At 36.4% G+C, this 13,168-nt stretch overlaps 1 protein-coding gene across 3 annotated transcripts in view; it reads left to right on the top strand.

Moving 5' to 3' along the window:
• Positions 1–13,168, top strand: part of DIP-zeta (Dpr-interacting protein zeta) — a 32,476-nt gene that overhangs the window by 19,139 nt on the left and 169 nt on the right. Inside the window, exons 6-10 of one of the 3 annotated variants that reach the window (XM_089463339.1) lie at positions 1,315–1,465; positions 1,549–1,691; positions 5,281–5,409; positions 5,620–7,990; positions 9,030–13,142. In XM_089463339.1, coding sequence (XP_089319465.1) covers positions 1,315–1,465; positions 1,549–1,691; positions 5,281–5,409; positions 5,620–5,855 — 659 coding nt within the window. In that variant the 3' untranslated portion in view covers positions 5,856–7,990; positions 9,030–13,142. Of the gene's footprint in view, positions 1–1,314; positions 1,466–1,548; positions 1,692–5,280; positions 5,410–5,619; positions 13,143–13,168 lie in introns of all 3 variants that reach the window. The other 2 variants (XM_089463340.1, XM_089463338.1) reach the window with 2 other exon arrangements.

The following is a 13,168-nucleotide window of genomic DNA, read 5'->3' as shown; positions in this document are numbered from 1 at the left end:
ACACCTATAGAAAAATTCGTCAACCGAAATACTTGAGAGGGAAAGTCATATAGGCGAATCACTGAGCGAACTTTTTGCCACACTTCGAATGCACTACGGCGCGCAATTTTAATTAAGATATTAAATGCGAGTGGAAGCAGTTGCTGCTTTTTTCCCACTGTGCGCACTAATGAACCTTCTTCTTCTACCCCGTGTTCTTTTTTCTGTCTTTCGTTTGTTTTATGTTTTTTTGGTTTTTGCATCTGCTATAGTTATTGTCAGTAGTCTGTGAGCCTGTCATCATCATTAGGCTGAGCGCAGAAAAAGTGCTGGCTCTATACACAATGGATGCTGCGGCTGCTGCTTGTGCTCCTCCTGCTCCTGCTCCTGCTCCTGCTCCTGCTTCTGCTCTTCTATTCATTCATCGAGTTTGCCTTGTCATTTCGCTGGCTCTTTTACCTTTTGTTGATTTATGCGAGCCACGAGCTGGCAATTAAGCTGCGGCTCAAACCTGAAGGGTTCTCCAAGCCTCTCTCTCTCTCCCTCTCTCTGTCCCCCTTTGTCGCCCTTCGGCTAATGCCGCTGCAGGAGCAATTGAAATTTTAATCAGCTTGAACACAAATTAGCGCCGTTTTTATGTTTATGAATTGTGGCCGTAAGCCTTTTGGCGCAGTTTGCCGAACACCTTACGGTTCTCTGCCCTTTGGCTCCCCTTTCATTATTTCTTGCATTCACTTTTTTCATCTCTTTCTGTAATGTCCTTAATCAAAAGGATATTAAGTGTCACGCAGCTTAAGTGTGACAAAATGCGCAGCTTAATTAACTTGTCAAGGGGTTAAACGACCTGACTGGACACTAAGTAGTTTACAGTGTTGGTCAACGCCGTAAACAAAAGCATCGTGAATACTCAAAGCTGTCAGGATTAACACGAAAAAATTGGCAATGGTTGTGGACATTTCACTAATTGGATAATTTTTGGAGTGCTGCAAATATTTATGATAATTAGCTAACAGAATGGGATATATGAATATGCTATAATATATTGCTATAACAGATTATACTGGATAGTAAAAGATATAGCAGGATTCTTATATAGTCATAGAATGTTTTTCATAGAATTCAGAATAACAATAATGAAACAAACTGAAAAATACTTATTCCTTACAAATCTGTATCCCTTTAAAATACATATTTATTACTTGAAAAACTTATCTAATTACAATTTTGAAGCCGGTTTCAACGTTTTTTCCGTTTCGTAACATATTTATAATATCTTATATATATTTATAAATTGTGTAAATGTTAATGCTAGTTCATTATACAAATCTTATACAGTTCCGCCCATGCTGCTAATACCACATCAATTGGTTGGCGCACCCGAAGGTTTCAATGTGACCATCGAATGTTTTACGGAGGCGCATCCCACATCCCTGAATTACTGGACACGCGGCGAGGGACCAATCATACACGACTCGTTTAAGTACAAGTAAGTAGTGCTCCGCTCATTTCTCACTTCATTCTCTTCACTCCTTAGCTAGTCTAACAACGTCTTCTTTCTGCATTGCCTAGAGTCGAATCGAGCGTCGGCGTGCCCGCGTACAAGACCCACATGAAGCTGACAATTATCAATGTGGGCAGCGGGGACGATGGCATCTACAAGTGCGTGGCCAAGAATCCCAGAGGCGAGACGGATGGCATTATACGATTATATGGTGAGTAAATAGCTCAGAGCTGCCCAAAAAAAAAGAAAAATATAAAAAAAAACTTTACGACATATTTAAGCACTCAGCAATTGGCAGGCGGCACTCAGAGCTCGGCACTCGCTCACTGCAATTTCGCAGCTTGTTCAGCAAAAGTTGCCGTCAAATGCATTTTTAATTGTTTGCCAAACAAAAGTTGCGAAAAACTGAGCTGAGCTGAAAAGCACAAGCCTCTTCAGAAGCAGCTGCAAATATGTTGCGCATACGCAGCGTTGCACAAATTTATGCTGCGAATGCAAAGTCAGCAGCTTGTGCTAGTTTCGCGAAGTAATTTCAGTTATTTATTTTGGGGAAAAATACTTTATTATTATTATTAGTAAAATGCGTTTCCATGTGAGTAAATAGTAAAAAAAAAAATGTGAAACTTCTGTAATACATTGGAAACTGAATTGAAAGAAAATAGTGAATATTAAATACGTATAATATAGATCAATATATACATATATTCAGCAAAATCTCTATGAAATAGAGTAATTTATAAAATCAAATTCATTATTAAAGTATAATGTATAATGATTAACAAAACTACATATTCATTCTACGACCGAGAAGCCCATTAAAGCTATCCTGATCCGCTCGCTAAGAGTGTGGCAATTCGGATAGAACTGGATCTTTTACAGATTTAGTGCCCTATTTAGAAGGCCCGACCTTGTGAAGATAACCAAAATATATATAAATATAAAAATGTGGGTGTGGAAAATCGGCGCAGTTTATATAGTGAGCTATAAAAATCTTTAACATTTATCTATCTATCATTATTTCGTTAGCATAGTATCTAGTATTATTAATATTAATTTTACTGTTAAAATCCTGTCATCATTACCATATTCATTATAATTCAATGATGACTAATAACACTCATTATTAATATAATTATTATTCTTGTAAACATAATTCGAGCTTAAATATTTCATTGGCTTTAGGAATTCACCTCAAGCTGAAATTAGCTGTCCCATAATTTATTTTTAACTGGAATCGAACATATAATTTAGTTAATTGTAGCGCTAGGAAATGCGATTTCTATCGCGCACAGTCTTTGGCAACTTAAAGCTGCCCTCAGCAAATCCATCACGTAATTAAACTTAAAACGTGATATTAACTCACAACTTGAGCTGCAGAAATTGAAGCGTTTCAGCTGCAACAGAAAATAAATTCAACCTTGGTAGTTGAAATAAAATTAAAGTTTTCCTCGAGGCAGGCAGCGCAGCACATGTGGAGTCAAAAACTGACTCGGCTGCCATGCTCCTGCCCACCGACCCAAGGCTTGTGTGCGAGGATAACCAACCGGTCTGCCCCAACGATTCCATACCTCAGGCACAGAGCACGTGACTTGATTTCCAGTGGCTTGATTATGGCTCAGCCCTGCAGCCTTTAGTTTTTGGCCAAGCATCGACCAGGGCATTGTAAGGTGTTAAGCATTCGTCTTTTACTTCAGATCGCACGCTTCGCCCTCTGCATCTTGCCACGCTGAAAAGTTCACGTTTCCTGGCCAGGCAATTAAGTCGCTTCGTTTTTGGGCTATTGCGGTTGAGATTTCCTTTTTGTTCTGGCTTTCGCCTCGATGGCTAAATAGCTGGAAATTTGTCAATTCGTGTTAAGGCCAATGCGGCACTTTCTTAATGTGCCATGGAGCTGGTCTTTTTTTTTTTTTTTCTATTTCCATATTCATGTCTCTCTTTCGCATTCATCGCCTCCACCTCCTTCTCGTCCTCCTCTTGCTAGACATGAATCTCTTAATTAGTCGAATTGGACTTAAAGCTTCAGAGCTCATTAGATGTGTGCAACATTTTGTTGTAGCTGGGAATTAATGGTCTTAAATCTGATATTTTCGTTATTGAACTGTTAACAGTAATTGTTATATTTAGAGTTATATCTATAGATAAAAGTCGAGTCTACATAACTTTAGATTAAACTTTTCAAATTGTATCAATAAAAAAAATTTAATAAAAAAAAATATTTACATACATATATGTGAAAGAGATAGCGAACGAGGGAGTATAGAATTATTTACATGCATTTCTACTATGATTTATTCTATTCAATTTCGCATGTCGGAAAATCAATGTTTTAATTAGTTTCTAATGAGATTGCTCAGTCGGCTGAATGTATATTCAATATTTAATAAATTAAGTACCATCACATGGCCAAAAAGCGTTTGACAATCAAAATGATTTTGCATATTTAAAATGGTTGAAACAAACGTGCTGAATAAATTTCACGGTACGGGGCATAATTAAAACGTGCTTTAATTGAAAACATATATATATGCATGTATATAGAGTATGCACACACAGATGTCTATGGTTATCGAGAATGTGTAACGGGGGAAATACTGAACATTTAAATTATATAAACCTCGAACTGAGGGACTGGAAACTGGGAACTGGGAAATTGTGCATATTGTCACATAATGAAAATACAAAATAATTAGCATTTTGTTCCACCAAGTCGGGCGAATAAAATATATGTATGTATTTATCTACATATATGTGCATATATTTGGAGTGTGCTGTGAAATAACAGACAGCACGAATTTCAAATAAATAGCGCCAAAAAAAAATCAAATGCAATGAGACGTGCGAAAAATTGCAAAAATTGAACAATTTGCATGCAAATTCCATTAAAAAAATAAAACAACAGCCAAAATATATACATTTGACTGATGTATAAATAAAAAGAAAAAATAAAAATATGTAAATGAATTATAAACAACAAATGCTAAATAAAAAACAGAAATAAACTCGAGAACAAGTTCAGTTATTGTTTTACGTAATCAATCTAGTGTGAGTGGGAGCGAGAGCGCGAGAGTGTGAGAGCAAAGCACGGCCTATTTTTAGAGTTAGGCATTTTGTTGACAATAATCAACTGAAATACAATGGCAGATGTGAGCACAAAGAGAAGCAAGTGTAGCAGAAAAACAATTCGATTTATATAAAGAGCGAAAGAGAGGGCTATAGGTGTGAGAGTTGAGAGTGTGTAGCAAGTATGGGTGTGAGTGGGATGGCATTATTTATAAGCAATTAGACGTTGTAAGTGTAAGCCAATCAAAATGCAGACAATTCACACAAGTTAGACTGGTTTGGCTGTAGGTGCTCTTCTAAGAGATAGACGGAGAGACGCGATAGGCTTTGCCTATATGTATAATACATGTATGATAATGGCGTAGATATTAAAAAAGTATATTTTTTATGTTTATGCTGTATTAGGGCTAGAATATATAACATATATGTTTATAATATTATATATATATGTAAATATTAATACATATTATACAAAATTAATTAATATGGGTTGCTATCGATATTACGTAAATAATGAAAATATTGAAAGTATATTAATAAGAACTCTATGTTTCATAGCTATTCATATTTCATATTTAAGATCATATTATTAGAGTGTTAGAATATGAGAGATCAGACTGCGATCTTTAGGTAGAATACTTTCATTCCTTACAAAATTATAATATATAATCTTACACTACTAACATATCGATTGAACGACTTGTCATTTGTCTCTCTATTCTCACCTCTCTCTACCACAGTCTCGTATCCGCCAACGACCGCCTCTTCGGGTCTCTACACAAGTGAATCTCATTGGGGCGAGGCTGGCAACAATAATTTCGGCTTTGGCAACTCCGATGCGACGCGTTCCAATTACGGACACGATAAGAGTGAGTAGAACTTGAGCCTATCATCAGCATATTAGCCTGGCACACGCCCCTTGTTCGTTTTACCCCAACACATTTGATTTCTTGTCGGTATATCTCTCTATCTCGTTTAGTACTCCCCATTTTAAAATCTCTTTCTTTGTCTTTCTCTTTCTCTCTGTCTCTGTCTCGCTCACTTGTGTGCTGTCTCCCCACATCATTAACATAAATCAGATACGCGCTATCAGTCGAATTTGAATGAAATCGGTTTATCTGAACAAAAATCCTTCCTAGATAAAACACAGAACGCGGCAAACGGAAATGGTAATGCGCCCGGCGTCGGCGTCGACAGCGGCGCCGACAGCGACGCCAACAGCGCAGTGGCCATAGCGTGGCTGGCTTTGCTGTCAACGTTGTTAACCATGGTGCGCGGACAGGTTTGTGCAAGACTTAGCTTAAGTGTGTGTTAGAGCTACATATCCGAATTATATATGAGGCTAAGGCAACTAGCATATAAACGATATATAAAAATATATATATATATATAATATGTAATACAAAATACTCGTATAGCCCCTAGTCGAGCAGACCCTAGTTATGATCCGCCCCCCCAAAAGACAAATTGCGCAGACTAAGCCAAACCGAGCTTGCGTCAACCTTATCATATATAATATATATATATATATATATATATATAAATAAATAATATATATGTAAAGTTACAATTATATGAACTTTCACAAGGGTAAATCGATTGCAATTTAATTTTGCTTTAATGCTGTGCTTAATAAACGAAAAAGAACAAAAATTAAGAGAAAGAGAAAATATCAATTTGATGTACTCAAGTTGAATAATGTTAAAATAATTATATAATGACATATACATACTCACTTATATACATACATATATTTGTGCGTTAAACGCTGATGACACACACAAACACACCCACACACGCACACCTCAAACATAAACGAAATCATATACAACTAAATATATTGTTAAAACAAAAACAACAGCAAGAACATATCGAAAATGATTTAAATTAAAGTAACAAAATATATAGAAATATATACATGAGAGATGTGTGTGTGTGTACTAATATATTGATGCACCTTATATACATATACATATATACCTTTTTATAAGTTGTGAATATAATTTGTTACAGTTCTATGGTCATGCGCTTTATAGCAAATGCTGCTCTCAAATTGGGCAATTCATTAAGTAATTTCGTTTCCTGTCAGCTGCTGATCTAATTGATTTTTTATTTTTCTTGCACCTAAGAGCCTTGAACAGCTGATATATTTAGTAAGCCTTGTTTATTGAAAATTTTATTTAAATATTTTGCAATAGTTTCGATTTGAAGGATTGTGATCGGCTGGACAAGTTCAGAATTCATTGGTAGAAAATGTGGAGTTCTCCAACAGAATAATGCGAGACCTTATACAAGTTTGACGACACGCTAAAAGTATGCAAGGTTGAATGCTAACAGAATCTCCTGTCTCTGCTAAATTTCGATCTAGAAGAACTTTCACCTCAAATCAGGACCTCAAAAAACAGTTCGACCAGTTTTGTGTTTGCAAGGATAACCGAAATTATGAGTGTGGAATACAACTCTTGCCCGAAAGCAGGCAAAAGGTATTAAATCAAAATGAAGAATACATACATAATTTCATCATATGCTTTACACAATCACACCAGTATATACTCACATATTTTATAACACTGTTCATACTCACTTTTTTGAATAACCAGTCTTAGTAAAGACTAAGACGGTTTTATGTCGGTTTTAAAGTTTCTTGTCGAAATGAAGCCCCTAATATATATATATATAAATCAGTCATAGCAAAATAAAATTACTTAGTGAACGACCCAATGCAGCCCAATCATAAACCATGTTTATAGAAAAGCAGAAAACAAATTAGATGAACACAAAAAGTGTCAAGAAAAACCTGAAAGAAAATTAAATGAATTTTATTTCGATTAAAATTAAGTTCTTTTTCATTAGACATCAACAAATTGTTAAAAAAAAAAGTATATTAAAGCTTAAATTAGGTAAAATGTAATTAAAGCTTACACAAATAAAAAAATATTGTGTAAGAAACATATAAAAAGAAAAGGAAAACATATACTTAATGAGAATGTTAAACATTTAAGCTAAATAGTTGTGTTGCTTTCAATACAAAATAAAAATATGTTAAATATATATATATATATTAAAGATTTACAACTAAATGTAAACACACATTATATATATATAAATATATAAATACTATAACTATGTAACATGTATTTAAGCCACGAATTGAGTTGCAACTGCATTGATATAAGCCCCGACTCCAAATTGAAATAAAAGTAAAAATCAACAAAAACAACAACAAATGCTTTATGTGTGAAATGCTTAATTGCGAACAATATTGGAAACACGCAACTCGACAGCAAACATTAATGACAAACAACACACATTAACAATACATAATAATACAAGTAGCAAGGATGCTCTGATGCTGTGAGCAATGCCTGACCAGAGGATACCCTAACTAGCCAACGTTAAGCTGGTGGATGTCAAGGGATGCCTAAGGCTGTTTATCACAAACAACTTCAGGTAAATAATATAAACATACATATAATACATTACTAATATACCATAACATGCTCCATTTTCCCTATTAAATCATGCTGAAAGCAGTGGATCTTAAAACCATTGCTAATATTTAGTCGGATTTTAATTCCACTCTGCTCAATGCCGTAAGATATATTAGATATGGGATCTCCTCTTCCTGAAATTTCTGTAGCCCATCATACCCCACTCAGGCGCATTAACCTTTACAGAGTATTTGAAAGTGCATCATGCATTAATTAACAATTAGAGTGAGGAAACTTTTACCGTGTTCGAGTATTGAGCATTTTCGACCGCATTTTATTCGTTATGACATTTAATTTATTCATTTTTTTTTTTATTACACGCCAAGTCTCATTGAGAATGTAAAAGACCAATAACAACAAATGAACAACAATAATAATAATAATTATAATAATAAAAAACATAATAAAATTTATCATTTCCAATTTAATTATTGTTAACAAACGTTAGGTCCACACTCTGTTTCATGCATTTTTCATAGCAGTTTTCGATTTTTAATAACGAGTTTAAGGGACGCGAATTGCCAATAACCATTAGCTCAGCAAAGAAATTGAGACATGGAATGAAGTGGAATAGGAAAATATTAAATAATTAAGAGAACTCTAGTTCGAAGTGCACGGCTAGATGACATCGCGTACTTTCTCAAAAGCAATTGTTTAGTGAATTCGGAACGGGAAAAAGAGTCTACTGCGTGGGGAACGGAAGGAAGTCATCCAGTATAAATCTCAAGGTTCTCTGATGTTTAAAAAAAGAATAAAATTTTTGCATTACAGTCCTTAAAACATCATTAAGAAAATTAGATTAAATTAATCAAAATAAAGAAATAAACGTAAAATGAAAAAAATAAAGAACATAATACTAAAGAAAGAAAACTCGAAAGAAACACTAAATACTAAAATGTATTTCCATAACTTCCATAATAATATGCTAATATCAAACAATTTATCAACAACATATTTACATAAAATAAAAATAAGTGATTTGCACAATTTATTAAAAGGTCCTGGCTAAGGAGCTTAACAAATGCGGAAATTGAATTGCAAGGCAGGCAAAACTGAAAACTGAAAAACTGAATTTCCATGCTGGATGGAAAAACAAGCAACAGCAGCGGCAGCAACAGCGAAAGTAGAAAATAGGAAAGGATGACGCAAAAAAAAAAAAAAAAAATGGGAAATCAGCTTGAAATCGCGACACAAGATGTCAATTTCATTACGGGCCAAAACGAGGACAGCGCGGACAGTGCGCCGGACTCATCTGCATAAAGGGGAAATTATTTTTGCTAACAACTGACAACAGCAACAACAACAAACAACTAAATGGCAATTGCAATCGCAGCTGCTTGGACAAACTTTGGCAAGCAAAAAAAAAAAATAAAAATGAAGAAAAAGGGAAAGAAAAATATAAAAAATAACTGAAAAATGCTGGAATGCTGAAATGAACTATTCACGACAATTTCCGCAAGGCTAGAAAAGTCTTCAGCGGAAAACTGCATGTAGAGCAACAGTAACAACAACAATAACAACAGGAACAAAGCAACAAAAAAGTTAACAAAGTCAACAAACAAATACAAATGAAGCCAAAATACTGGAAAAATAAATTACAAATCCAAAAGCAACTAGCAAGAGGAAGTAAAGGGAAAGGAAAAGTAGACAAGAGAATAGTGCATTCGCTCGCACAAGAAAAAATGGAATTATATTTATGAAAAATGCATAGGAAATAGCTATTACCCGAGCTACTTTCTATTAAACCATGGCAGCGCCTTCTGGCGGCAACAAAGGCGAAACAAGCATTTCAACAGCTTTGATAATGGCGTATGCTGTATCTGTATGCGTGTGGGTGTATGGAAGTTTTGTGTGGAACATGTTTGCCATACTTTTTATCTCTGGCCCAATTCTTTATGCGAGTTTATTAAAGAAGGAAGCGAACAACAGGCACCAAGTGTCCTGCACAAAAGAACTTCTGCATGCAAGTGTGAGTATGCGTGTGTGTGTATGAGGTATAAAGTTGTAAGTGCATTTCGCATAAATGGAAAATTGTTCAATTTATCGGCGCACAGAGGAGCGAGCACACGAGCTGGGAATGTAGCCAAGGCAGCAGACAGAAGAACTTGAGAAACTTTACGCAATTGAATAGATAAATGTTTATGTTGGTCAACCCCGGTTAACCCTTACGGTTATGCATAGAAGTCTACAGTCTACAGTCTAAATATATATCCAGTTGCGGGCCATGGCTGAATAATTGCCACAAATGAGTCGCATCAAATTTGATTTGATTTGAGCTTTTAAACCACAGCAGCGACAGTAATCGAAGGACAACAGTTAAAGCGCTGTAAACGGCCATAAGCAGGATGAGACGAGGATGATAAAAATATCAACAAGCCAGCAATAAAACATTCAGCATTCAAGGAGCTGAGGAGCAGCCAAGTGAACATTGGACCATTGTCGAAATGACATCAATAAAATATTTAAGGCGACAACAAAGAGAAGCAGCCACCACATTCGCATTCGCATTCGCATTCACGAATGGCCTTCATGCTTCAGCTACCTCTGGCTCCACTCCTGCTCCTGCTCTCACTCCTGCCACGCCTCCGCAGTTGGCAAAACAAACTCAAGGAGGGCGCTGAATGGAGAACTCCACTCGACTGGCGTCATGGCAAACGAGCTTAACGGGATAAACCGATGAGAACTGAACGAAGACGCTGTGAATGGAGCAGAGGAGTTGAGGGCGAGAGTGAAGGTAAGCAAGGGGTTGAGAGATGGGGACACTCAGTTGAAGCAGCTTCAGCTTCAGCTGCTTTTCACTCGTCTCGGTTTCAACTCGACTTTGAAGTGCAACATCGGAATTTGAATTCAATCGCAATTGCAATCGCTTCCCTCACAGTCAACTCCAGCCCAAACCCCATTCTAAATCCTCCCCCCCCCCTGCTCAATGCCTACCCCCTCCATAACTGGCTTTTTATTGCGGCTTCTCATTCTGCTTTCTGTCTTCCCTCACTGTGTATTATTTGTGGACGAAAGCGGCTTAGACTTGTTAGCAACGTCTTTCGTCTGTTTACGGGTCTTAGGCTCAATGCAAGGGGGTCGTAGTCAGAGTTTACTCAAGAAATCGCGACCAACAATCTGGGTTAGTTCAGAGATGGGCTGCCATCGATAGGCGAAAGTAACAGGAATTGGACAGTTGACCAAATGGGCAATCAAGTGGTGTATCCCCGGCTTCCCTTACGATTACAATATTATTTTTTAAGCTTCGACCGAGCTGAGCGCGCGATAAGAATTGAAGTTTATCTTATTTCTCTCATTTTTATGAAATTTGCATATTTTAATCAGCCAGCGTCGATTTCCCAGCGGCAATCAATTTGCGTTCCGTCTTTTGACTATGGAATCAGTTAAGATTTCATCTTTCGATTTCCTTTGATCTAATTTCGTTGCGCAGCAACAAATTGAACCGAAACATTTTGTGGCTGATGCTTGAAATTTGAACTCAGCTTTTGTCCACTTACCTAGAGTCTAGTCTAGTATCTATGCCAGGCATTATCCGGTGGGGTGTTTACAGGAGCGTCAGGACTCCGCGGCTAGAAATGATAAATGACTTTTCCGCATTCTCTGGGCAAATTTGCATTTAACTTTAAAGTGTTCCTTCCTTCCGACTACTATTAATAGGCTGGCAATTTGAGTGGTTGTGGTTGTGGTTGCCGTCAAGTCAATAAAGTATCAAATTACCATTCCGGCCCGGAGGCCACTTGGCTAATGAGCGAACGCCTTCAGTGAGTTGCTTTTGAAGTGGTCGCCGCCCCTTTGTGCCTGCCGGGCTAATATTTGAATGCTAGCCATAAACTAGTTGAGCTTTTGATGACCATCATTCAATTTTATGATAATTAAAATTCGTCCACCTTTCGGCAATAAAGTGTGACGGATACTCTTCCCAGTTGTTGAATAACTTGAATTTGTCAACTTTAAATTTATTGGCTCTAATTACAATATTCTTCTAAATAGACAAATTATTGCTTAGCTGAATCATAATAACCTCTAAAAGAGTATGCAGAATTATATGTAACTGAACAAACGCACACAATCATGTGCATATGTGTTAAGCAAAAAAGTTCACTCCGAGCGACAGAACAGCCTGTATCATAAGTGAAAGCAAAATGCCTCAGTGGAACCCAAATTGAGAGCCTTCTTAATAGTTAATGAGAGTGACACAGCATAGCAGCACATTTAACGAAGTAAGATTGCATTTGAGAACATAACTCGGATCGAAAGTAAAAGCAGAGCCAAATAACTCAGTGGGAAGGCAAATGGAACGTCCAACAGTTACTCTGAGAAGCTTTGCACGCGCGTAAACACACATACAGGCATGCATAGTCCAACGAGCGCTGCCTAGAATGCGTGTGATTGGCGGATCTCGTTCGTGTGTGTGAGATCGTAAGTGAGAGCTCAGCTTATATATATGTGGATGTGGATAGCAGCTTTTAAAACAAACATTCTCTGGTCTATGTTATGTCGCTGGAATTATTGTAGCTGAGTGCTTATAGTGTTAGTGATAATGTGGAATTTATCTGCGGGTCTACACTTTGCTGCACTCAGTTGATTGCGAACTGTCGCTTTAAAAATGATATCCCATTTTCGCACAGAATTGAATATTTTTAATATATTTAAACTGTGCGTCGATAAAGAGTGTGAGAGAGTGAAGCAGTTAGGCCGATCGATCTTCCATTGCTTTTGCATGCATGGGCTGAGGCGTTCCACGTAGTACACAAATACACACACGCTAGTATTCTCTATCCTTCTTTTTAGCAACGCTTAACGGATCAATGGCATTATATATATGGGCTACAGCCTTTTATTAGTGCTGATAAGAAGAGCATCGAGTAATTATGTCTTTTAACATATTTTAGTTTTATTTCTTAGCGTTGCTTTAATTAATTTGTTTTATACATGATGAATAAGTAAGTTTATCCTGTTAAGATTTAGATACTACTATTCTTTGATCTGAACTAAATAATCCTTAAATGATATTTAACTTATTTTTCTGACAGAAGAATTTGTAAAATTTGGCTGCGCTGATGTATTTTGACTGTGACCAGCAGAAGATTTTGATGAGCTGAAGTTTATTGGTAAATAATGTTTAACATATTTAACC

This window comes from Drosophila arizonae, chromosome 3 (assembly GCF_054131065.1).
Source record: "Drosophila arizonae isolate 15081-1271.41 chromosome 3, UAZ_ARI_1.0, whole genome shotgun sequence".
In the NCBI taxonomy this organism is placed as follows: domain Eukaryota; kingdom Metazoa; phylum Arthropoda; class Insecta; order Diptera; family Drosophilidae; genus Drosophila; species Drosophila arizonae.
The sequence above is the reverse complement of the archived record's forward strand: the minus strand, read 5'-3'. Positions and strand labels throughout refer to the sequence as shown.